This window comes from Rhodnius prolixus, unplaced genomic scaffold (assembly GCF_049639745.1).
Source record: "Rhodnius prolixus isolate KJV_2025 unplaced genomic scaffold, Rpr scaffold_4, whole genome shotgun sequence".
NCBI classification, from domain to species: domain Eukaryota; kingdom Metazoa; phylum Arthropoda; class Insecta; order Hemiptera; family Reduviidae; genus Rhodnius; species Rhodnius prolixus.
The window spans coordinates 7,779,695-7,806,137 of NW_027411614.1; the positions used below are offsets into that span (position 1 = coordinate 7,779,695).

At 30.5% G+C, this 26,443-nt stretch overlaps 4 protein-coding genes across 10 annotated transcripts in view; 3 read left to right on the forward strand and 1 right to left on the reverse strand.

The window, feature by feature from the left end:
- Window positions 1–6,305, forward strand: part of LOC141455808 (BTB/POZ domain-containing protein 6-like) — a 33,942-nt gene extending 27,637 nt beyond the window's left edge. For 2 of the 7 annotated variants that reach the window (XM_074131225.1, XM_074131223.1), the window contains 7 exons: window positions 625–757; window positions 1,034–1,170; window positions 1,276–1,480; window positions 1,552–1,897; window positions 2,245–2,440; window positions 2,529–2,706; window positions 2,782–4,708. In XM_074131225.1, the coding sequence (XP_073987326.1) occupies window positions 629–757; window positions 1,034–1,170; window positions 1,276–1,480; window positions 1,552–1,897; window positions 2,245–2,440; window positions 2,529–2,706; window positions 2,782–2,991 (1,401 nt within the window). In that variant the 5' untranslated portion in view covers window positions 625–628 and the 3' untranslated portion in view covers window positions 2,992–4,708. Of the gene's footprint in view, window positions 1–212; window positions 460–624; window positions 758–1,033; window positions 1,171–1,275; window positions 1,481–1,551; window positions 1,898–2,244; window positions 2,441–2,528; window positions 2,707–2,781; window positions 4,709–6,042 lie in introns of those variants that run through there. The other 5 variants (XR_012459452.1, XR_012459451.1, XM_074131226.1 and 2 more) reach the window with 5 other exon arrangements.
- Window positions 5,950–9,937, reverse strand: Nup44A (nuclear pore complex protein Nup44A). The gene is made up of 9 exons (XM_074131230.1): window positions 9,804–9,937; window positions 9,503–9,656; window positions 9,144–9,393; window positions 8,972–9,037; window positions 8,719–8,790; window positions 7,328–7,552; window positions 7,103–7,245; window positions 6,860–6,976; window positions 5,950–6,529 (listed from the first exon to the last, which is right to left on the reverse strand). The coding sequence occupies exons 1-9, from the start codon at window positions 9,912–9,914 to the stop codon at window positions 6,453–6,455; spliced, it is 1,215 nt and encodes a 404-aa protein (XP_073987331.1). The 5' UTR covers window positions 9,915–9,937; the 3' UTR covers window positions 5,950–6,452.
- A 45-nt stretch (window positions 9,938–9,982) lies between these two features.
- Window positions 9,983–26,429, forward strand: LOC141455816 (uncharacterized). The gene is made up of 6 exons (XM_074131237.1): window positions 9,983–10,122; window positions 14,771–14,901; window positions 15,446–15,615; window positions 15,699–15,872; window positions 18,571–18,669; window positions 21,119–26,429. Exons 3-6 carry the CDS (start codon window positions 15,478–15,480, stop codon window positions 21,257–21,259), a joined length of 552 nt encoding a protein of 183 aa, XP_073987338.1. The 5' UTR covers window positions 9,983–10,122; window positions 14,771–14,901; window positions 15,446–15,477; the 3' UTR covers window positions 21,260–26,429.
- On the forward strand, window positions 10,275–12,972 carry ast (single-strand DNA endonuclease protein asteroid). The gene is made up of 2 exons (XM_074131209.1): window positions 10,275–11,273; window positions 11,345–12,972. The coding sequence occupies exons 1-2, from the start codon at window positions 10,458–10,460 to the stop codon at window positions 12,845–12,847; spliced, it is 2,319 nt and encodes a 772-aa protein (XP_073987310.1). The 5' UTR covers window positions 10,275–10,457; the 3' UTR covers window positions 12,848–12,972.
- Window positions 26,430–26,443: the final 14 nt, after the last annotated feature.

Genomic DNA, 26,443 nt, shown 5'->3' on the forward strand with positions numbered 1-26,443 from the left:
TTAATTTTGTTGTTAAATATTGAACCAGGCTTAGGGAGTTTGAAACGTTATAATTTGTAGAAATATGCACCATTTAGTTTATTATACGTTAGTTTAAATAAATATTTATTAATATGTTGGAAATAAATACAATAGGCTCACAAATCGAAAATTGAAAACGATATCGATAGAATGAGATTGAATGTTTATATTAATGTGTTTATTTTCTTTAGCCTGTTGCCGGTAATTTCGTATTCCTGAGAATGACCGATTTCAAGGTTAATCCGTTCAGAATAAGCAAATCAAAGTTACATTGTAAATTTAACGCAATTTGATTGTCATTTTTGTGTAATTCATCCTGTAGCAGCACATTAGTTTTTTAAATGGAGATGACATCACAGTTTTTGTGATCATTAGTGTTTTAGAGAAAAATATTATGTGAGTAATCATTGTTTACTGGTGATGACCTTACTAACTGTGGTTCGTTAAATTATAAATATACTTATATGTTCTTATTTATGTTGGATAGCAAATTTTTTGTTCTTGGCTTAAGTGAAGTTTAATTATTTATTTTTGCATTATTAATAACTACGTTTTATTGCTTTCTTAGTTCCTTTTTAAATTAAGTTTCATGTTTGTTCGTAGCAAAATGAATTGGGGTCAAAAGCAGCAAGATTGGCAAGTAACTAAAAGTTCACTCAAAGAAAGATTTAAGGAACTTTTACTTTTATCACAGTGGACTGACTGTACATTTTCAGTTGGAGAAGATAATACAGAAGTAAGTGCTGATTAGAAAAATGTGGTTGTGATACTAATGAACTTAATATTCTAGCATATAGATGGTAGAAAACAAAAAGGAAAGTTTATTTGCCTCGTATGTTGTAAAAATAATTTTGGTGTAACAAGTTACATCAATATTTTTTTTAAATTTGTGCTTAAAGTTGTGTCCAGCACTATTCCTTGATTCATTATTCTGTTCTCAGCAAATTTATATAAATTTATGCGATCCTGAATAAAGGCGATTTTCAATATTTAATTAAATTTTTGATTTCAGATAAAATGTCATAAATTAGTCCTTGCCGTCAGTTCTCCAGTTTTTGAAGCTTTATTTTTTGGTGGATTATCAGATCCTTTGTGTGAATCCATACGAGTACCAGATATTGAGCCTCATATTTTCAAGATGTTGTTAATGTGGGTAAATTGTATGAAACAAAAAGGAGATATCTAATGTTAATTAAAATAACAAAATGTAAACCTAGGGCTTTAGTCACATAAATGCTATCTATGTAATTTTAGGTACATGTATTCAGATAGTTTAAACCTACACAACATAGAGGAAGCGGGAAATTTATTGTACGCTGCAAAAAAATATTTAATGCCGCAGTTATCCAGACTTTGCTTGGAATATTTGTTGGACAGAACTTGTATTCAGACCTTATGGGATATCCTGACCATAGCTGAATCACTGGATGAAGAGGAACTTATTGAAGCAGTTCTTAAGGTAACTATGGTCAACACATTGAAATGTATAGGTCAGATTATAATTTTTTACGTTTAATAATTTGTATTCAGATAATGTGCCGTTTTGGAAGACATGTTTGGTACAGTAAAGCCGAACATTTGTCCGCTGCTATGTTGAAACGATTATTAAGTGAATCCAGTATGAATATGTCTGAAGAGGAACTTTGGTCTGTGACTTTAGATTGGGCGCATAAAGATTGTCTAGACAGAGGTGTTAAGCTCACTGGTAGGCACTTACGGGATGCTTTACAGAGAGAAAGACTTTTGGAAGGAATTCGTTTTCTTGTATTTAATGGAGAGAAATTTAAAAATGAAGTAGTGCGAGCTGAAGTATTAACTGATTCTGAAGTAAATGCTATTTGTCGAATGATTAAAGAACAACAACTCGATCAAAATGGTAATTTCATTTAATAGTAAATGCTATTTTAAGTAATAATTATATCCAACGTAAAGGTAACTATTGATTTGAAAAATATCTATTACCTATAAATTTAAATATCTATAATTTACCTATAAATAAGTTTATTAGCATAACTAAATTATACAGTGATAAGATCAATCCAGTTGTGTTACCTATTAATGCAACTTTTAGTTTATTTATATAAATAAATTGAGCCCTGTCGCCAGCACTAAATGGCCCCTTCATTCAAATTGTTTAGTCTTTATTTCACTAGAGAGTATTGTATTTTTACAATTTTTAAAAGAATGAAACAATAATTGAATTTCCCTTAATCGTAATTTTAGGTTCAACTGTTGAGAGCACTACGAAAAAAAGTTATGAACTACCAGAAGGTATTTGTGCGTTAAAGAAAAAACGAAGACGAGTAAGTCGTGTTATATGGAGGTGTACACGTGAGAAGGTTAAAGGTGATTCAATGTGGATTTGTTGTGATCAGTTTGTTTGCACTGTAGTATCCAATAACTTAGTTCTTGTTACAGGGTATATTTATCTATTTATTATGAATTACCTAATGTTGTGTATAATGTTGGCGAAAACATAATGGTAAAAAGTGAACAATTGATTTTAGGTTGGAAGTACCAACGAGAAGTATTTATTCAGCAAGAGAATGTTACCCCTGGCTAGGATCCCTGCAACATCCAACAGGTACTTACAACGAGAGATTTTCTGTTGCAATAACAGATCAAGATGGAACAGTATTAGTATCTACTTCTTACGATGCACGGGTGCCTTATGATTCCATTCAGGTAAATTTATTTTAACTCTTTTAAAAATGGTATTAATTTTTTCTTCTCTGCGACTAAATTATAATAAAAATTTAGGTGGTGTCACTTGATGAAGAAGTATGGTTCTATGCTAATAAAACTTATTACGTAATAATTGAAATAAGTTCTGGTTCATATGAATTATACAATCTGGCTCGGTCTGTAGAATCAAAAGGAACTGTTTTTACTTTCAAGGATTCATCTGATCATTCAAGAGCGGGCATTTTTAGCGGCTCTTTTGTGACATCGATATTATATTGTTTATAACCAAATCTTTTCATTTAATTAGAAATTAAATTTAATTCGAATTTTTCGGGCTATTTAAAGGTAAACAATTATACCTAAGAGATCGTAAGGTGTTCGGTACTTTTAATTAAAGCTTCGGTTGATTCATTCTTTAGAATGCTTACTTATTATTTGTCCCTTGTAGATTTTTATTTATTTAAATTAAACTAACTTCTTTATTCTTCGAAAATTGATGATGTTTTAAATAGTACCCTGTAATAAATAATGTTTACAGTTTGTGTTGATTATTGAAGGGATTAGTACTTGTTAACCAGAGAGTATATTTCCCAAAATATAACTTAAGGAGTGTTAGCTAAATAACAGTTTTGTTTGTATGTAAACACATGTGCATTTATTGCGCATAGATCTAAATCTCAGGCCGGTTAATTTAATATTCATATATATTTCTAGACTGATGAAATCACTGCAGTTGCATTTTAAAAGACCAAGTGTATTGAGTTTAAAATCTTTATAGTTTAGAGTTCTACAAGTATAAGAGTATTTCTTATTTTTAACTATTGATAATAATATATTACACCTTAACTCGGATTTTTTGACGATTGATTGATTGTTAATATTTAAAAGACGTTGATAAGAAAATTAGATCTCCTGCAGATGGACAACCTAAGAAACAATTTATAAAAGTTGGAAAGGAAAAGAAATAAGTTTTAAAGTGTAAACAATTAATATTAAAAACATTTCTTTGTAAGCGGACTTCAGACAAAGGAAGTTTACGAAGCAAAGTATTATTTTCGGAAAGTAAATTATTTACCAAACACTTCACTTCCACATATTGAAAAGAATAAACTGGCTTGCGATTACTGGGTACAAAAAGCTATTATATGGATTTTGATCCAAAAATATTTTTAAAATGGCTTTAAAATTTAGTTCTTATTTCTGATAGTTATTAACTCTAAGAGCATATATTTATTTCCTTGACCAAAAGTTTTAGGCACCTATGTAATTTAAATTAATTTCAAATAAAGCTGTAATTTAAGTTTCAAAATGTATATTTTTAAAATTAAAGACAAAAATTATTCCAACTGTTTACATAACTTTATAAATACTCTTACTTAAAGGGTATCTAATACTTTTGGCCAAGGTTGTATTTATTTCGCTAATGGAATAATTGTGTACAAGTTATTAATTTGTGATAGATTTACTACGCCTTTATAGATATTACTTGCAGCAAGTATAAGCAATAAGTTATACGAATTAAAAAAAAAACACTTAATAGCATGAAGTTTTTAAGTAATACTCTATCCAATGATAGTTTTAATTTATACCCTTGATAGATACTCTGTGATACGTTCTACAAATTTTAGTTTATTATTATTAAGATATAAAGGCAAAGTTGTTACTTTTATGGTGGTGCATTAGTTTTTTTTAAAGAATTAATTGAATTTTAATTTCTAGTCTTAGGGGTCAATTTTAAAGATTTTACGGTTGATTTTTACATTTTTATGAATAGATTAGACTCCTACTTTCCAAATTGTTTCTTCAACCATAGAAAAATTATGCATTTAAACCATGATGTATGTAGGAAAAATTATTTGGTGGATTCTTGTAAATTTGTCCAATTTAACAGTATTTTTAACGAAATTGTGGTAGATATAAAGAAATTTCGTGATGAAAATGCTCAATAATCAACTACTGTAAAACTGAGCTTTAAAAATAAATAAAAAAATTAAATATTGTTTTTCACTCGTTTGTTCCCGAAATTCGACAGTTATATTGCTTGATTTGTTTTTCTTAAATAAAGAACGTAAATTGCCCTTTTCGAATGTGTGTATCTTCAGTACATCATGTGTTCTACCAGTTACCTGAGAGAAGAGGATCTAATAAGAAAAAGATATTGTACGAGAGTTAGTAGTTACTTTGCTGGCCACAGATTCTTATACGGAATGCTACAGCAAAAGAGGCCATTTGTTCCGGAAACATTTTTCCAAGTAGCCCTTTTTTTGCGTGTGGAATTATTTCCTCTTATTCGTTTGTAGAATATTGGAAAATATTCTGATGCGTGCTTCGTTTTTAGCAAGGAGGTAGGATGGAAAAACTTCTTTAAGGAGAAAAGTGGTAAATTTGATTTTACAGGGATAAGCCTGTTATTATCTGAAATAACGTATGATAAAATTACAGTCTCGTGTTTCTATTCTGACTTGGAACATTTGCATGATTTAAATAAATTTTGGACAATACTTCATCCATCTTTTTATTCTTAGACGATAAAATCATATCAGTTAAGAACACTTCAAGCGTTGCAAGCTCTTCATTCATCTAGCGAATGTATTTTAATGAGACGAAAATTTGACATAAGACCTTGCAGAACCTTTACCTGTGATGTTTCTCGAATGATTTGTACCAATCAGAAGTAATTTACATATCAAGGTTTAAGGTTTAGAAGAAGACTTTGTCTTATTATAATGTACTTGAAATCTTTCATTTCCTTACATTATCGATATTTCAAAACGGTGCTTAGAATTTCAGCTGCTTGCATTTGCTTTTTTCGTATGTAGAGCAGCTTTTCGAGTGCGAGGGATCTTTTTATTATGCTTCGCCCATTTGTCAGTTTTTTATTTTGTTTGAAGTTATCAATTTTAAGGGTAAATTTTGTTACAAGATAGTTTCATCATAGTCGTAAGTCGTAGGAAGAAGCGATGTCTTACGATACATTACAGAACAATCTTACAATAACGTTCAGCTCGGCGAGTTGAAGAGCCTGTCAGTCCTTTCTTATGAGGCTTGTACCATTAAAGGAGTTCGAACCAAGTGTGTCTGGGCTCTACACTTACTAGTAGTGAAGAGGATCAGTAAAAATGCAGAAGGCCCAGCTCTTGAGTTGCTTTTTTTGCCTATTATTGAGACAATAGCGCTAGTGCTTTAATTAAGAAAGAGTGTAACTCTAAATTCTAATTTACTAGGTTGCATTGAAATAATGTGTGAATCATCAGTACTTATTATTCAGTTAGTATAAGTTTCTTTTAACGGACATTTAATTTACAATTGTTCTCAGTTATACTGATTATATTGTAGATCTACATCTATGAAAAGAAGTTTAGCTTGCCTGGAATGGATAAAACCAAACTGTACAAATATGATTTATTTACTGATACACTCAGCAATGTTAAATAAATAGCTGATACAAACTGGTATGGCATAATACAACCCAAATTATCAGCGTGCTAAAATATGAAGAATCCAGTTCCTTGAAAGAAAAATAAATCATTTACACATTATATTACATTTTTTTTTTTTAAATACCATTTATGGCACATTTTTTTAAAGTTATTTACAAATGATTATTTTTCAATTTCTACCAATACCATAGACCATAGAATAAAGATAATTAGATTTGTAATCAAGGATATAATCTATCTTCTAGGTGATAACGCTGGTGAGATATTTCATCAATCTAAAGTCGATGTTGCTCTTAGGTGAATTTATTATACAGCTTCGCCCTGAACAGGAGTATGGCCATCTCCTTTTATCACTCGCACACAACGCCAACGCAGCTTTCTTTCTGTTAAAAGAAAAATATACAATGCCTGAATTTGATGTTTCCAAAATGATAAAAACTCTCGCCAACTAAACTTCGTAAGCTCCACTTAATGAGTCGAGAGTCTAGGGCGATTTTTAATTTTTTTAATTATAAGTTATTTTTTACTTTTTGTCATTTAAATTTAAAACGTACAATACAATCAGATCTCATTTTATTTTATATTAAAGTGCAATATGATATCTCCTTTAATTTTTAAACAAAACCCATTAATGCTATTAATGTTTAAAAGCGAACCAACAAATATCGACAGGAAGTTATAGAAATATTATAAAAGTTTCACCACATATTTACCTTGATAGGGTGATGTGATATCATTAGCTTTAGATTTATCGCTTTCGAGGTCCCTTCCAACCAAAGAGGTTGACATTAAATCTGCCTTCTTTGTTTCTTTACTTGGTTCTGGCGGACCTTAAAAAATAAACACACCTTTAATATTCTAAAAAAATTTTCTCCTGATTTTAGAGAAAAATTTCTGTTATTCAATAGTGTTACTGAAAACAAAAACGTTTCCAACGGTATATCTGAACCACTTACATTGCCTCCACATTTTGACGCAGCCATCGCCCCCAGTACTCGCCAGGATGCTACCCACAGGATTCCAGCTGACTCTCCAACAAACTTTATGATCAAAAGTTGCCGCCAAACATAATTCTGGCCGTACTTGCCCAGAGACACCCCTAAACATTAAAATTTATTTCTCAATTCAATTTGCAGGTTGTTAAGTAATTGCTTGTAATCTAAACAACTTATTTCTGTTACATTATCTGATAAAGGGTAAACAATTTAATGTCATCGGCAGCGACTGCCAAAATATCATAACTTCGTCCCAGTCGTGGTGCAAACGCTAAATCATGAACTGGTTCTGTAACTCCTGCAGATACGTCAATCTTGTTCCACCTTCTGACATACTGCAATATAACAACTCTCGAATTCGGACTGCAGTTGGGATCGTCAGAGCCTACAGCAAGCATTGGAATCTGAGGACTAGAAAGAGCATCTATTATTATAACAAGAAAATAAGCTTTAAATTTAAATATTTTTTAATCATGACCCGTTCAAGAAATATATTTAATTTTAATTCTAGTGCCGAAGGAGGGTGAGAATGTGTAGTAGAAGTAACAACACCTGAGTTAGCACATTTATCCCCCAATAAATACTTTCTTTTCAGGAGCATTATATGACAGAAATTAACGCATGGTTCGTCTCAAAGGAGTATAAATCCTATTTTCTCTACATAAATCAATTCCATTCGAAAATGTTACAAATTCATTGAAAAAACAAAAAAAAATGCCATGAATCTACAAATATAAAGATCTAGAACAGGCTTGTTATAACGTTCTTAAGCCAAAGAGCCAGTTGAAAATGTTTTGAAACGTTGGCAGACAGCAATAATTACTGAATCAAAAAAATTACTCTGCGACTCCCCCTTCTTTACTAAAAATATTGTTTTAATTTCTGTGACATGTTTAAAAGGAAACTAGAAGTTAATTTTCCAGGAAAGATTTCCTAATAATTTTTTTTTCGCTTCATTGTAGAAAAATGCGTGTAGATTTAACATACTTAATACTTTCTAACGATATAAAGGGCCGGATTGAGACAATTTAGTTCCTGGCAAACTCCTATATATTGTGAAGGAACATTGCAGGTCAAAAATTCCACATTTTATTTGTAGTAAGTCGATAAAAGTAATAAATAATAAAAGATTACATGTTTAAAGAGTATATGAAGTGGCCCTGTTCCCAAGCTCCGTACCTCTGCCTCTTATAGTAAGAGATTACCTATCAATTGGTTGGTAACAATCTTTAGCCGTTTGTAATGAGGAATTAAACCAAATTTTATCAAGTAAATGATAACATCAAAGAATAGAACTTCTTTTTTAAACCCATTCTACATGAAAGATAGATAGTTACATGCAAAAGTTATACGTTAAAAGTGTACTACACATTTATTTTGATAAAAGAAACTATTTTACAACAAGAGGATACGTCAAATTGGTTCTTAATATATACCAATTCAATTTCAATCCGCAGCCAGCGGGTTTCGCAGGATAGATCTAAAAATATCTTCTTTTTTTTATAGATAAGCTTTCCGTTTTTTTAAAAAAAAGTAATGCGAAAAAATGTTCATTTAATGACAATTTTTTTACTTACATTACTATATATTTATCAGTCTTCTCTACAGGAAAGGGGTATTTCATTGCACTTCCGTCTAAATCTTCAGGTCTGTAGATGATATAAATTACATGAAACAAAATACATAAGAAAGTTGGTATTTCTAAAAAAATTAAGTACACCCAAAGCCATTTATAAATTTCGTTAAAAGTAGAGATAAAAAAATCACTTTTTACACTTCAACGCATTACAAATATAAAGAGTAAATGTAAATAAACATAAAAATCAATACCGCTGCTCGCTGCTAGGAGAAACTGGTTGAATTTTTATAAATGAATTCTTGGTATAACGCCTCTCCCTAAAAAGAATAACAATATTATAACTATTAAATAATATTATAACTATCATAATAATACTCCTAAATAGTAAAACCAAATATCTGAATTGCATCAACCAACACCTACCTGGGATAGGTGGGATTCCAAGTTATGGCACTTGCTTGAACCTTAATTGGAACTTCTTGCTGCAATGTCCACTGAGCCAGATTCATCAAATCAGGAGCTTCGTAAATGCGGACCACACCATCAGCTGAACATGTTGCAAGCACCAATCCTAATGTGGGAGGTCCGAACTTTACATCCATTACTGATTTACGGGCATCAACGAGATTAGTCCGCCTTGCCCATTGTTTTGGAGGGCCAGTAGGTTCCGAAACTGGCAATAAAGATTAGTTTTCAGCATATTATGCAAAACTAATAATTTTTGTATACGCTAGGTATATGACATATAAAAAGGCTGAATTATTATGATTATTGTACTATACCAATCTCTTCCCAAACTGCTGCAGTTCTGTCAAAAGAGCAAGTAGCTAAGACCTGGCCGAATTGCGGATGTGCCCATGCTACTTTCCACACCGAACCAGAGTGAGCCTTCCACATAGCTGTTTGTTTCCACTCTCGGTTATCAAGATCCCATACCTACAGTCAAAGATTTTGTCGATAAAAAGGTTCTTGACAAATATGAATACCGTAAAGTAACTAATAAAAATACATAAAGGCAAACTTGATTTCTTGCAGTAAGAACAATCCCAAGTTTTCAACAATCAAAAATTTTTCCCTACTTACTTTTACATATTGATCACTGGAGCAAGTAGCCATACGAATCCCATAGTGATCGAAAGCGACATCATGGATTAGATCCCGGTGATCAGAATTAAGGCAGTTTGCAAAGAACATGTTTAATAAACAACTAGCATCATAACAGTTACGCTACCTTCCCCAACCCACGCTTTGCTGTTAACTTTCGCCTCCACCTGGTGAAGTGTGAATCTAAAGCATTGTAATTGATTGTGCTGTTAGTTTATCACAATTGGTAAAAGTAATTTGCCATGAATGAATAAACGATAATTTGCAAAACTACTACAATTATATAACCTAGACAGAAGTATGTTTCAAAATTTAACATTAAATATTAACTCAATATTAGATTTGAATATTCCTTATCTTTAACTTCTAATTAGAGCTCTCAATAGCCGTTCTTTTCGATTTAAAATAAATTCGTTTAGGTTACGTTTTAGACGTCAAGAAATTTGATGTTTTTAGATTTAATGAGAAGAAAGTTTTGGAATTATTGCCATTTATTTTCAAGTAATTTTAAACTGATTGGTGATTGATGTGATTATCAATTGTAAAAAACTTCCAGGATCATTAATTGACAAATATTATACAACTAACTGGGTAAATTCGTACTAATTTCTTTTAAACTTGTTTTTTGTTGTAATGGGAGTCCGCGGATTAACAACTTTCATTAATTCAAACTCTGATGCGTTCTTTGTGGAATTTAAACTCAATAGATGTACTTTAGTAATAGATGGAAACAGTTTAGCAGCTGTACTTTATTCTGAAACTCTTGGTCCTTATTCCGCTTTTGGTGGAGATTATGATTTTTTTGCAGAGAAGGTTGAAAATTTTATTCAGAACCTAAAGAGGTGTGAAGTTGAACCTGTATTTATATTTGATGGAGGGTATGAACAAAAGAAAGCAACCACTGTAAGGAAAAGAAATTCAATGAAGGTATACGCTATTGAAAAGGTCACTCCTAATAGATCTACTCGAGACTTTTTCCCTCTTATGTTGAGGCCAGTGTTACAAGAGAGATTAATTGAACTTGGCGTTACTTGTCTTCAAAGTGACTTTGAAGCAGATAGAGAAATTGCAGCAGTTTCCAAGCGTTTGAATGCTCCAGTTCTTAGCAACGATTCAGATTTTTTTATATTTGATATACCATTTATTCCGCTCTCAACTTTTCCGTTTGATGTCTGCCAAAGTTCCTCAGAGTCAAATGTTCATTGTTTTATTCAGTGCCAGATATTCTATGTTGACAATTTCCTAAAATCATATGGAGGTCTTGAAAAAAGTATGCTTCCCTTGTTGGCAACTGTACTTGGCAATGATTATCTACAGCGAAGTGTGTTTAAAAATTTTTATGGACTGATAAAAATAGAAAAGAGTAAGAAATTAACTTTAGGACAAAGAAGAATTGGAGGTCTAATTAGGTGGCTTAAAAAAGAATCATTTGACTCTGCTTTAAAGAAGGTAAGTTACTGAACTTCAATCAGTTCATGTATTTAGTAAGAATCATTTTAATATTTATAAATTTGTTTCAGATTCTTTCCTCTTTGCCAAAGAACTACAGACAACGAATAAGAAGCAATATTAATTCTATTATTACTGGATATTCTGATCTATCAACATGTCTTGATGAATACTTGCCTTGTAGTACTAATTTGCCGGGGACTTGTAATAAAATTTGTTCTCAGTTAAAAGAGTTAAGTATAGCACATCAGGACATGGAGGCCAATGAAAGTTACAGCGAAAGTGAAAACAATGTGGAGGAAGGCGATGAAGAATATTTAGACAGCCTTGAAAATTCGCAGAAAGAACTCTCCGGGGATGAAAAGTTCGGTGAAAACTATCAGATAAGTACTAAACAGTCGTCACCTGTCTCTTATTGTAATAATTTAGAAACACCGCAGTGGTTTCTTGAACGAAGCAGAAGGTGCCAAATGGCTCCACAGATTATGACATTAATTACCCTTAATACATATTTTTGCGTTCCACAAGTTGAAGACTGTAGGATGCCGCATGCCGGTGAAGTAGGCCTTCCAATTTTACGGATTATTGCTGGCTTAGTTCTAGGTACAAATTCTTTGCGTTATTGGTATCGACTTGGTTCCAGTGAGTATAGATGTAAAATTATTGAACCTTCTAATTGTTTTAAACTTGGCGAATTACCAGAATTATTTGCGCTGAATGAAGTTTCTTTTGATTATCGTAAAAATATTTTATTGGATACATTGAAATTGGAGAGACCAGAGTTTCTAGATTCATATCCTGAAGATTGGCGTTTGCTGTTATTATGCCTTATTTACTGGATAAAATCGAAAGACACATTGATTCCATGTCACATTCATGCAGTTGTGTTTATGTTGATTGCTGTCAATATTTTTCAAGAAAAAATTGGTTTTTTTAGAAAAACAAAATTATTTATAAGAAAGTATGGCGCTAAATTAAAAAGTCTAGAGAAAATAAGAGAAAATGTTGCAGTAAAGTTTGATAATGAAATCAGAGATAAAAGTATGAATCAACTACTATCTGAGGTTACTAAAGAAGATTGTTTACTTGTTTTCCAGAATATTTTATCAGATTTTAGCGTGGACTGTGGTTTGAAAGAGAGACCTCGCAATTTTTCACGTACGTTAATTCATTGTTTTGCAGAATTGCAGACTATATTAGACCTTGGACAGAATTTAAATTTACTTCTTCTACAACCATTCAAAAGAATAATCATTTCCAAATTCTACAATGGTACATTTTTATACAATGTTGCAACAAATTTGAAACGTCAGCCAGATATAATTAATTATTTAGAAAAGTTATTTAAAAAATCTCCTATTATTTTAAAATTACACATGTTTCTGTATACAGAATTAGCACAGTTCACAAATTGGACGGTTACGGAATCAAGGAAATTATGTAGAAAGAGACATAAGAAGCGGCAAGGCAAAGCGCCTGAGGATAGTTCTGGATTAGAAGAAGTAAATGAAGAAGATAACAGTTTTTATGATGTAAATAACAAGTTTTCTTTGTTACTAGAAACTAAACATTAAAATTTGTAAAGTAAGAATTTTGGAATGTTAAATTGTAAGCAATTGATCTTACATCAATTGATTAATCTGTCAAAAATGTAAATTCTTGGAATTGTTATTAAAGTTATATATCATTCTACAAATAATAACTTTTATTTCTCCTCTTTTTCGAAACTTGTATATTTTTTAATATTATTATTTTATTTTTTTTGTTATAGCCTGTTTAATTAACGACCGCTTTATGGTCTCGATGAACAGTTTGCACATTTTGGATTGTTCTAGTTGCTCCTATTGTAGACCCTGTTCATGTATTTAATGCCATTTTTATGGATAACCCTGTGGACCCAGCAGGCAAGAAAAATCTTGGCTAGTTTTGTAGAACCCCTACTAGTATTACTTATTCTGTTCTGACGATACTTATATTGTTATTAAGAGTTATAAAAAGTAAATCATTTGAAAATAAACTCAAGTTTCTAACATTAATTTGCACCTAATATTCGTATATAATACATAGCGTAAGGCCGTAGCTTTGCTAGGGATTCACCAAAGCTGGGTACAAGCGGATTTGTAAGCATATTTACTACATCATTCCCCGCCCAATAATATCTCTTTTGAGTATAAAAATTCATCATGAAGTGAATAAAGCGATTCACTTTGGGACATTGTTTCAATTCTTTACATTATTGAAAGCTTTATTTTAAAGCGGAAGTTTTGCCGTTTGAAATTGGTGATGGCTGTAATATAATGATACATTTATTCATCTTTAAAAATGAATACATATGCTGAGTACCGTATAACATAGCTAAATTGTCATTTTGTTCTGCTTCTACTTAAGAAAATTTCGTTTATTTTTATTATTATTTTTTTAATCTTTGTTGGATGTAAATAGAGTATTTTAAATTGATTATCTATGTTTTTCTCTTTTTATTTGAACTGTAACAGCTCTTTGTCAAAAAGTGATAAGATAAATCTCATTAATTTGTAAACCAGATTAATTTACTACTAATATGTTATTTATTAAAGTTCGGGACTTCTTTAAAATATTCAATATGTCTTTTGTGATGTGTTTTTTTTTTTATTGGTGTGAGCTAAGAGCTTACAGAATAATTGACTAGAAACTGTAACTGACTTCTGTTTTTAAGATAAAAACAGAATATTTGTTAACCACATCCGTTTCGATATGCTTTTATTTTATTAATTAATAAATATTTTAAGTGTAATATAGACTTACTTAACAAAATCATGTTTATTTCTACAGCCAATTATCACAATCTAATAACTAAAAAACGTACATAAACTACATTACTAGTTATAACTGAGTACATGAACGTCTTATTAAACATCTCTCTAGAAATTATGAGGAGATATTGGATGTCTCCAATAATATGCTTTGTTAATGATGTAAATGTACATTTGAACTATTGCACCAAGTGAGTTTATTCTCTGAAGAAATCAGAGATTGCAAGAAATCAATTGACCAGAAATATGTCCCCTATGAGCAGTTTTTTCGGCTTTACTCAATTTTCTTATTTAATTTGTTATACTAAATATTATTAATATTAGTTGAACCCTGAACCATTTTTTTTAGTGACAACATATTCAGTATTTTATTATTTTTTTGGCACATCGACTGCTTTGGTCATTAACGCCTTTATTCAGTATTGAACGCGATAAAACATTCTAAGTTTAAATAAAGTAGTACTGTATAATTTGAGGTAAGAGAAAAGGGTGTTTGTGTCTATACCAGATTTTTTCCTGAATTTATTTCATAATCATTTACAAATGACTGAATTTATAATTATGTTTATAATTTTACTGAACAAATTTTTAATTGCAAGTTGGCATTAGGTATTAATTAATTCTAATGATCATCTAGAAAATTACTAATTTTTTATATTCTCATAAATGTATAAGTATTATAAAAGTTTAAATGAATGCCAATAGATGGTGCTGGCGTTTTTAGGTCGTCCGACCTAGAACAATTCCATAATGTCGGATCTCGGATCAGTGGTGGGAGAACAGAATCGATGATTATTTAGGATCGTAGAGGTTTATTTTGTACTTAATTTTTGCAGGTAATTTTGTTATATTTTCATCTTCTTATTCTTAACTGAACTTATTTTCATTTTGTGTGTGCTTTGTATGTGTTGCAAAATTGCTCCCACGTTTTATGATAAGCAATTTAAAGGTTTAAATATAATAAAACAGTTGGAGGAGGTAGGCGTCAACTCTTTTCTGGCTCTCTTATCCGGGCCTATTTTCAGCGTTGAAAAGGATATGTATGTTTTATTATCTTTTTTTCATTGGCTTCCAATGAATTCACTTTGAAAAGTTTCAAGTTCATTTGGTTCTTAAAAAACTTTTGTTTACTTGCTGTTATTAATGTAACAAAATTCTCTTAAGTGCAAGGTGGTTCCTTCCAATCTCAGCATCTTGAGTGCTCTCAAGTTACGAAAGGTTAATGTAGAATATAGAACAGTTATGTGGTGTTTAATTTTTCGATGTATATATCCAAAACTTTTTTATAAGAAAAAATGTAGTAGTGGGTTGTGGAAGTGGACAGTAAATTTAAAAATTACATTACTATGTAGATGTTAATATTCATATTATTTTTTGCAGGTTTTTCTTTTTTATTTAATTTTTAATTCGTTATGGCCGATCCAGGCTTTCCCGGTCAGCATACTACAACTACGACCGTAACAACTTCAAATACAAATGTACAAACTAATATTAGATATGACCCTTCATATATTAAGACCATTCCTGGAATGCTAAAATGTGCACAAATAGTAAGTTTTATTTTTTCTTTATTTGCATTCTTTATACCTACAATTAAAAGTTTGTATACCCTTTTTTATTGACTTTATTTCAGATTATGAATTTACTCATATTTCTATCAGTTTTCTTCTCACATTATTCTTCTACGGGCCAATTAAGTTTTATGAGCTTCATTTGTGGACTTGGATTTTGGTTTACTGGAGTTTTGTTGGCCTTTTATTTGTTCCATATTATTGAAAAATTCTTTAAAGTACCTTGGTTGAAAATTGTGAGTACCCTTATTTTTATTAATACCAAATTTTTAATAAATTAAGTCTCTGTAAGATATTAGGTTGTGATTTTTAAAAACAGTAATTTTACTGGTTTTTAGCTGCTTAATTGTATGTTATAACACGAGCTAAAATTTAAACTTGAAGAGAAAATTTTAAATTTAGAGAATTATCGATGAATTTATTCCTAATCATAAATACACCCTTTGTTTATATTCAATAATATAATGATTTTATCTAAACTCCAGCTAAACATACATTATCTAAACTACTGCAAAAATGATATTTTTTAGGAGTGGGAATGTCTGCTTGAAAAAAATTACATTTTGCCTGTATAATAAATACTGTTTTTAATGTCTTATTGTAAGTAACTTCGTTTTTTCAATTTCTGGACGTTTATTTACTTAGGTAAATTAATAAGTAAATAAAATATTTTATTATTACAGTTGAAATAGTGTGTAATTTGGTATTTTAAGAGAACTTATCGTGTCATATTTTTGTCCTTGGTATTTTATAAAAAAGATAAAATACGAGAACGTTAAAGTTGAAATATTAAATAGACGAGTTCAAATTTTGGTATTTAAAGAAAGAGATTAGTAGAAGGGGTTTTGATTCGCTTAAGTACGCTATTCCCCCTCCCTAGAAAAGTGAATATTGTTTTTATATTTTCAGAAGAATTCTTCAACAGTTAGGTGTGAAACGCCCAAATTTTCAGGAAAATGTTCATTATTTTCAGATAAATTTTTGGGAGTTCTCGTTATTCACAATAACCTACGTATAAAATGTACATTTACATAAAGTTAAATAAGAGATAACAAAAAATCAGTTTCAGGATACAAAATATTGATATTATTGGTCAATCGCGAGAACAAAAGACTTTCTAAAGCCCACAGAGAGCTTCTCCGCTATGTTTAAGAAGTTTCATTTGTTATAAGCGTCATGTAAATTATGTTATGCAACTGGCTTAAATACGCAGACCTAACAGGACCACTTATTTCTTAATCGTCTCAAGTAAACTACTGTAAACTTTCGATATGGTATTAAAAATCTGATGTAAACACACACGATTTTGTCTTTCTAATATTGTCTTGGATTTAACTCATTATTTTCTTTAATCTTTAGTCATTTAAATCATATTTTATGCTTACCAACATAATAAATGATGTAAAAATCATACCTTACACTGAAATGAAACGTTTCAGGAAATCCTACGCTCAGCCGATCCCGAGATCTGTCCTAAAACGGATTTTCAGTGTAATCTCAAAATGAAAATCTACACATTTACATATTAACTTGTCACATTATAGTACAATAACAGGAAGCAAGTAGGAATAAATTTTCTGCCTGTGGGCCATTGTTACTGCTACACCAAACAGTAGTAGATTGTAGATTTTGGTGAAATGGAATTTGGGTTCTTTTCTAGTTAGAATAACATACCAGTCATTTGCAAAGATTGAATAGATATTCTTCCTTTTATTAACGTAGAAGAAAATGCAGTAAGATGGTACTTATGATGGATACTTGTGCCCAAGGTAGTTGCCCACATCAGTTATCTTCGGTGAGTTTTGGGAGTCAGTATAAAAGATAGTGTTATTAGGTAGCAATCCAAACAGAAACGCCAAGGCTCATGTAAAAAATGATATTCTTACGAATAATTGCTGTGGTAATTCATTGTTTCTTTACTTACCCTCTCAGTTGGTAAGGAGAAGTTGTTTTGTGATTGTGACAAATTTTCTAGCTTCTGTCCCAAAAGAAATTTTGAAGAAACCTCCGTTGTGTGGAAAAGTGGCCTTTAGGTAAATGATCTTATAACTTTTTACATGAAAAATCTTAGATATCTGAAATTTAAATATGTTCACTTAGAGTTTCATTCCAGCTTCTAATTCTAACCATCAGCTTATCCTTTATCAGGAGTACCACTTTACAGAAAAAATCTTTGCTTGACGAATCTTGATTTGCTTTATAAATCGCATGTACATTAAAATACTCAAACGTCTGAAAATTTTATTTGAATTGTTTTTCCTGGAAAAATCATTTTGGGCGAATCTGGTGGTCTCTCTAAAGATCCTCTCTGTTTTCAATGAAATGTACCGGTTTAAATAAATTAATAATGTTCACAAGAATTAAAGAAATTCGTCAGAATTTAAATTATTAGAAAAAATGGTGTTAGAAAATCTTTTTTTAAAAACTTTTTCGTTTCGGGTATTATTAGTGCTCTTTATCAGAAGCGTCTTAAGAGTTAATGAGCTATGTATGTAGTGTTTCTAAGAGACAATTTTTGGAAGAGGTTTTCTATTTTTTACGTTAACTATTACGGTCATTAGGGCTTGTAATTAATAATTAAATAATTATTATAGTTTCATCGAAAACATCTCCAGTTATTATTATTTTTTGTTTAATAATAGGTGCCATTATTGTATAATACAATAAAAAGCTATGATAACTAATTATATAATAACTTGCTACGTTTTTTTCACCTTAAAAAGACTAATTGATGTCCTTAATAACATCTTTTGGTACTTTAACATCAATGTTACTCAGTTTAAGAATGAAAATTAAAACATTTTTTTACAATTGTCAGCAGTGAATCTATTTACTTTGATTATTTTTAAAGGAATTTTTATTTATTTATTTTTTAATGCATAATTATAAATTTTAATTATAATTATTAATTTTTTAATAATTGTGTATGACCAGGAATTGATATACGGTGGATTATGGACAATAATGTTACTGATTGGATCGACGTTGTGTGCATCATATATGGGCTATGCAGCAGCATTTGGCGTCGTTACCGTAAGTACCATATTTCTTTTAATAATGTAAAATCTGGTGTAGACACTCACATGTTGTCTCTCGTGGCATTAAAAAAAGAAGAAGAAGTGATTCTAGAATTTGTTTTAAATAGAGATTTAACTTTAATTTTATGAGTGTACACTCTAACAATAAGATTGATGATGGAAAGACATTGCAGCTGTCCCAGAACTCCACTCAAATAAATATCTTTGGAAAAATGCTACAAATGAAGCTTTGGTTACGTCCAAGTTCAAGTGAAAACTATTGGCACATATCTAGATCAAGGAAAAGCTGATCAGTCGCCATCATCCAACTCGTACTTTTGGTGCTACAATTGATCCATTCAGGCGTTAAAATGAGGAAACAGCACTTTAGAGGAGGAGTTAAATTCACTCCTCCCTCTGCTCTGCATAGCATAGTTTCTTGGAAAAAGTTACCTAAAGATTAAGCATGAAGGAAGTGTGCTTTTTACTTTCTCAGATTTTGCATTCAGGCAGATTTTCTATGTTGAATTTTCTCCAGAAAAATAAGTTTTGTGGTAACCTGAATACGATTTTATTGATTTTAGTGAGTGTTTGGGGGAAGCTGTAATTTTACATTTGCTATGAAAGCGTCATTACCTTTTTATTAAAACTTCTATGTTCCTAGAAAATTATTATTTTATTTTTGGAATGCTGAGAAAGTGTGTGGCTGTTAACCAATTTTTGTATTATTTTTGTTTTAAGCACCAGAACTTCATTTTACTATTTTTTTAATGAGGCAATTTCTTGTTTTTGTGTCTTTTTATTTTATAAACAATTATTTACTGTATAAAAATTATAACTACAATAAGCTGGACATGTGTTCATTGTGATGGCCGTGGTTGTAAGCTGAATAAATGACTGATATCATTTCTCTCTCAATCACCTTCTCTCACTCACTACGGATTTCATTACTTTGATCTTCATTCTGGGTAATTATTCTAAAATTAGACTTGGAGGGGGGAAAATAAATAAACATAGTATTAAAATAAATTCTTACGAAGGTTCTTTTAGTTCTGTCCATTCCATCAGTATTTTAGTTATTCATATGCTTGATAATACTCTTCACTTCATTAAAAACAAAAAAAGGAAAAAAACTTAAAATTTAATTTTGAATTGAGATGTAGCTCATTTTTAACTCTATAAACTCAGCATGAAAGAGTAAATTTCCAATTAAGAGTAAAATTATAAAAGAGTAAGTGTATAAAATAAATACAAAATACTAGGCACCAATTGCAGGCTTAAGTTTATTAATTTATTTTGTATACCTTACCTCGGCAGTATAAGGCCAGAGAGCAGGTTATCCTATTTGTATAAAATTATTTTGTTGGTTTTTTTTACATTTAAATTGAATCAAGTTAGATTAGATAATAGAGAGTTATAAATTGTTGGCTGTATTCCCGTATTTAAGATAGAAAAATAAGACACAAAAAGCTGCAGTTGTATTGCACATACGGCTTAATTATAAATTCCTTCTTGAATTTGAGTGGTGAACTTAAAAATTTGATTACACGCCAAACAATAATTAATAAAACTTATTCTAATTTTTCCTGAACAAAAAATGGCGAACAAGTAACTTACATAATCTTATATGAGAATCGACATGTCTTTCTGAAAAATATATATATTTTTTTTAATAAACAAAGACGAATTTACTAAGTTTTAATATAGTTTTCCCAAGTTATGGGTGTACAAACTTTCACAAGACTGAAAGCCAGTATTTTGATGAAAGGGTAGTGACCTAATAACCCTCAACGGTTTACAAATGGTTGATTGCTTTATTATTTATGGGTCAGATACAAGCAACCGCCCTCAGTTTTCTTCATTCCTCAAATTTGTATCACCACACAACCACTTCAAATTGAATTTCTTCAAATAAAGGTTATATGGTTGAATGGGATTCTTGGAATTACTTCTTTTAATGTCCCTAACTATAAATGTGGTGGAACAGTGAATACTGTACTGTTGGTACTCAAGAAGAGAAATTGAGATGGCAGTTCTTTGAGAACTCCTGAAGTATACACTCCCGTGAAAAAGTTACAAATGAAAAGAATAAATAAAAAGGGTTATAATAGTTTATTTAATGGGATTTTTTTCTCTCCCTTTTAAAAGTAAATTTAAGTTAGATAAACTACATTCTTATTTTATTAATGTATTTTTCAGTAATTATTTTAATTTTTTTAAATGTAACTGTAGTTTAAAAAAGCGTATTTTATTCTATTCAATGTAGTGGGTATACATTTATATTTAAATTGATATTACGTCAGTAGAAGTAGGTCATCCTGCTGACTTCTATTTATAATATGAACTGTCACAATTTATGTTGTTACGCTATTTAAAAAATGATTAATTAACTGCCTTTAAATTTTGATGCTATTAACTTTATTTATTCATTATTATTGTTCATTAATTTTCTTTCTCCCTTTCAGTTTTTCGGCTATATAAATACAGTAATCTATGGATACGATTGTTACCTAAAATATAAAAGTATACAGAACGGGGAAATAGCCCAAGGTGAAAGGCAGGTAACAAAAAGCACCAGTCAGGTCGCATCACCGGCTGCTTATTAAAAATATACATATATATATATATATGTAGGTATGTATTTATATTTTTTAAATTTTGTTGGCCAAACGAATGAAATATAAAGTAAGAATGAAAATCTAATCGTAAGTGTTTCCTATGAAATAAGGAAAAAAAAAAATAGGAAATTCCCACCTGTATTTTTCTAGCAAATGAAAGTGTATTAACAACCACTTATTATGTATATTTCTTCTTCATTAAAATAACTAACAGGAAAACAACTAAGCACTAAATAATTTCATAAAATATCAGTAGTCGACATTTTTGACACTGTAAACAAAACAAAATGCTTTACTTTAAATTATATAATATTTTAGTGCGATAAAAGTTATAAATAAACTGAGAAATATCTACATTATACATATATAAGATTTCCGCGATCCATTTATAGTTTTTTCATTGATCAAAAGTATGTATTTTTTTATTATTAACTTTTATTTAATTTATTTTTATCATTAAAATTTAAAACTTATTTAACTGTTTGAATTTAAAGGATTTCGTTGTTAAAGTAGAGTATATTGCTAGTTCTAAAATTTTTTAGATCAAAATTTAATCAAAAAGTTCAATGAGTCTGAAAAAGTTACGTTTTAAAAAATACCAATTTGATCAGTATAATGTTTTGCACTTAGAGGGTTTCTCCTGTTAGTTTTATTTTACCAAAAGTAAATTTGGACTGTTAAGAGTATGGAGAGTGTTAAGTTCTTCATACTATGAAGTGGATGTAAATAATGTACGGCTATACTGCAGTGAATTTCGACCATTGTGGACTCTAAGAGAACGGAGCCCGCCCTACAAAGAGGATCGAGTGGGTCATTGTGGGTATAGTGGTACTGAAGCCACAACCATCTCCCCTCTACAGAGGATGATAATACGAACAAGCTGTAGATAAACTAGCGTCCAACATTATGGAATAGAAAATTTTGTGGCTCCATTCAAGATATTAAAACAAAACCAAAAAAAACAGCAGTGAAAAATTAAGTAACAAACTTGCAAGAATTAAATGAGTGAAGCAATACTGCATTTTGCTCTCCTGAATAGAACTTATTCGTACTTAGTGAAATCCGAATTACTATTATCTGGTGTTAATCCAAGAGAGAAACTGCCATTCCTTCTAATCCAAATCGACATATAAACAGAAGTAAATTCTACAGGAAGCAAATGTAAGTAAAGAGTGCAAGTTTTTATAATAATATCGTTAAAACAAACTTTTTCAGACCAAAAGAACTTTTTTAACACTAGTTTTTAATCTAAAGAATTTCCATTTGCCTCCCTCATCATTTACTAAGACTAACCAAAAAACAAAGTGATAAAAATCATCCGATGACAGGGACTCTCTTATGTTTTTTCAACTTTAAAAATACATATATATTTAAATAATCGTTATTTGCCACATATCTGAACTGACAATAAAGAGTGACTTATAAATATTAGATATTTATAGCAAAAATGACATGTGATCAAAAAAATAAAAATTGTTGCTATCAAAATATCTGGCAAAAATATATATATATGTTGAGTGTGCGCGTGCTTCATTGAATTGATTATGCTTCATACGCCGTGCTAAATGAATGATTTGCTATTTTCGCTTTTCTTTTGTTTTTAAATTATCTTATTTGTTTAAAGATTATTTAATGTAAATTTAAAAGACATTATTATTATTATTGTTATAGTAAATAGGGCTTAAACAAAGAAATTATCGCTTTGTGTACGTGTAGCTAGCAATATTTATTTAATAGGTCTGTCTGTATAACTTTTTAAAAAAGTATTTTTTAAAAAGTTAAGCAAAAAAATCAAATACTTTATTATATAAATAATTCACAAAAAAAAAAAAAGGTTTTCGTATTTTCCAAAAAAATAATAATGCGCTTGTTCTTGTTAATGCGCCCAAGAAGTTTTTTTTTGTGTGTATATTTTGAAAAGGAAAACACAAAAATATTATGAGCTTCAATTTTGTAGTATTAGTTGTGCCCTGTATTTGTATTGAGCACATTTGTATTTGTAAAGAAATTAAGTATTACTTTTTTTAAAAAAAAATTCTAGCTTTTTCAATTGTCAAGAATATTAGGCTAAAACATTATGTTGTTCAAATAACAAATTACTGCTGATAAAATCAAAAAATAGGTTTGCCAAAACTCACAATTGGATAACACAGTGTCACCAAAATTATGAAATTGTATTTTACTTGTAAATGTTTGTTTATAAGTGGCACTATTACTTTGATGCATTACTGTAATCAGCAGTTATAGAATTCATCATTATACATATAATATGAAACTGGTTTCAATGGTAAGCTCATCAACATCATGGCTAAATAAATGTTCTCATCGTAAAAAATCTTCAATTATAACTCAGTAAACTTCGCTTTATGTAAAATTGGGTACATACGGATGCGCGCGATATGGAAAGCTTCACTTTATGTAAAATGAGTTGATGAGTTTTTATTTCACTAATTACTTACAGTGCACGTTGAACGAACGAATCTAGAGAGTGGCAACTGCGGTCTTATTTATTTAAATTTGGGGCGGGAAATTGAGAAAAAGAAGAAAACAATGACAAACTTGAAGAAAGCTTTTCTTGTTATATAATATTAATTTTTAGAAAAGAAAACCCAGGGTCTGCTTTGGGTTTAAAATGCAAGAAGTGAGCGGCCATTTCAAAATTGTTTACTGACACAAGTTTCTCTGGCTTTGAATAGTTATTAACAATTAAAATGGGGACAAACATTAAAAAAACAAAAAGAGTTCAATACTACAGTGCGTGAACCGATTTTAGTTTGCATGTTCTCTGGCAAACAATAAAACACTATGACAAATACAGAGCAAAGTTATTCCTTTTTTCTTTGTTCAACACGAAAACTCACAGTTAAATGATTCGAGGAAGGTAATTCCGTAAATATGAATAACTGTTAGTTTAAATTTTGTTCATACCATCTTGCACCATGCGCGCTCATGACGTGCTCTAGTTATAGTTAGTTGGCTGTGCCTACTAATCGGCGATCAGCTTAAAGCAGTTAAAATATTGTACCAGATTTAACAATAACAAACCTTCTTGCACTGTTATCTTATTTAGTATGTGTGAAATTCTGTCAAACAAAAATGTGTGAGTCGTTTAACAAAAAAAAAAAGGTTTAATTAATATTTATTAATTAAAAATAGTCGTACTTTAATAAGCACCAAAATTAACAATTCGTATAAAAAATTAAACTACAGAGTAATATTAACCAGTTTGTGATTCCAGTTCACCATGCACACCTAATACATGAATGAACAAATATGTTTGTTTAAGATATAATGCTAGATTAATGTTCCTGGGATTGAATTTCATTCATGCAGTCATTGTTTTTGTTTTTTAATTATTAGTTTCCTTTCTCAACTCATTTTTTTAACAAGTCACTGGGAAGATTATTCTGAGCTCCAGTAACTTGTAGTATTCAATTATGCTTCTCCAAATTCTTTTCTATCGAGAAAGAGGGGAATGAATTATGGGGATCACCGTAACCATGAAACAATGGTTTAACCATACGTTTTATGCTCACAAGCTAGCGTCAAAGTCGCCTCAAATGATACGTCACTACTGTAGGCATATCAATCCTCTCCAGGAAGAAGAATCTCGTTTTGCCTCAACTTCCAGACGTGAATCATGTTCCTTCCTGTAAATGTCTACTGTCGGCCAGCTCCAGTCGACGTGTTTGTTGTATCTTTACTTTTTCTCAATATTTGCAGTACTTCCGATCGTGATTCTATCTTCTTTTTTTTCCAAAAACACTACTACTACTACCTCATTTAAAACATGATTTCTTGATGGAAGCATATATTATAAAACGATGGTCAATCAGTAACTTCATACTCTGACTCTTCTGTAACAGAGCGATTAGAGGCGAGACCTGCAAAGGTAAGATGTATTGTTGGTTAGTGGGTTTGATCATACCTGTCTAGGGCTTGTATTTAATTTAATGGTTAATATGAGAAATTTACAGTAAAGAATGTTTACTAGTCACCACCGTCTACGACACCTAATTGGAGCCTACCTGAAAAAATAGGCATTACTTTACTACTCTGACCCAGTATACACTTGCAGGCCTACAAAAACTCTTTACTTGTACACCCTGTTGAGTAAATATACCTGTTTGTCGTCGCGAAGGCAGAATAGCAATTCTAAAAGCCTGTTTTGGTGAGAGTGCTAGTAGATCACAAGTTTCCTTAATCAAAATACCTTTAAATGCCTCCAAGAGTCTGATTAAGCCGTATTGAAGTAACGAATTTGCTTATGTTTCCTGGAAGCGATAAAAAAAAAGGTATGTCCAGCCATTATCTTTATGTGCGCTAACAATAAGTTTCTAAAGTGCTAAATTTGTCCAGACACTATAATTAATGCAAGCTTCAATTCAGGTATGTCCAGCCATTATCTTTATGTGCGCTAACAATAAGTTTCTAAAGTGCTAAATTTGTCCAGACACTATAATTAATGCAAGCTTCAATTCAGGTATGTCCAGCCATTATCTTTATGTGCGCTAACAATAAGTTTCTAAAGTGCTAAATTTGTCCAGACACTATAATTAATGCAAGCTTCAATTCAGGTATGTCCAGCCATTATCTTTATGTGCGCTAACAATAAGTTTCTAAAGTGCTAAATTTGTCCAGACACTATAATTAATGCAAGCTTCAATTCAGGTATGTCCAGCCATTATCTTTATGTGCGCTAACAATAAGTTTCTAAAGTGCTAAATTTGTCCAGACACTATAATTAATGCAAGCTTCAATTCAGTTGTAACGAATCTCTAACACAGATTTAAGTCGCCTTCCTATCGTTGCTTATTTTCTCACAGAGAAGAGAAAATCGACCAAACCGGAAAAGGAAGCAGAATGAGAGAGAGAAAATTTTTTTTTATCATCATTGTTTGGCCCATTTTAACAGTTCCTGAATTGATTTCCCTCAGCTCTCAAAAAGTCTAGATCATTTAGTACCCTTAAAGCGACCAAACTGTATGTTTTCTGATCATAACGAAGGACATTGATTTTGTTTCGTACCATATCTTATTCGATTTTATCACAAATATTTTGATAGGGCATCAAGGCTTTTTATTTAAAATCAATCAATCAAAGGCTCGCAAGATGAAATATATGTTTTTAATTAGAGTTACCATGCTTACAAATTCAACCCAGAAACATATT

What these genes read in the sequence shown, in the direction of transcription:
- Nup44A (XM_074131230.1), bottom strand. Translation starts at nt 9,914, where the DNA reads ATGTTCTTTGCAAACTGCCTTAATTCTGATCACCGGGATCTAATCCAT. An exon ending in TCTCCTAGCAGCGAGCAGCG is followed by an intron (nt 8,791 to 8,971) that starts GTATTGATTTTT and finishes TATCATCTACAG; the next exon opens with ACCTGAAGATTTAGACGGAA. An exon ending in ACTGATAAATATATAGTAAT is followed by an intron (nt 7,553 to 8,718) that starts GTAAGTAAAAAA and finishes TGCTCTTTCTAG; the next exon opens with TCCTCAGATTCCAATGCTTG.
- ast (XM_074131209.1), top strand. Translation starts at nt 10,458, where the DNA reads ATGGGAGTCCGCGGATTAACAACTTTCATTAATTCAAACTCTGATGCG. An exon ending in TTGACTCTGCTTTAAAGAAG is followed by an intron (nt 11,274 to 11,344) that starts GTAAGTTACTGA and finishes AATTTGTTTCAG; the next exon opens with ATTCTTTCCTCTTTGCCAAA.
- LOC141455816 (XM_074131237.1), top strand. Translation starts at nt 15,478, where the DNA reads ATGGCCGATCCAGGCTTTCCCGGTCAGCATACTACAACTACGACCGTA. An exon ending in TGCTAAAATGTGCACAAATA is followed by an intron (nt 15,616 to 15,698) that starts GTAAGTTTTATT and finishes ACTTTATTTCAG; the next exon opens with ATTATGAATTTACTCATATT. An exon ending in CAGCATTTGGCGTCGTTACC is followed by an intron (nt 18,670 to 21,118) that starts GTAAGTACCATA and finishes TCTCCCTTTCAG; the next exon opens with TTTTTCGGCTATATAAATAC.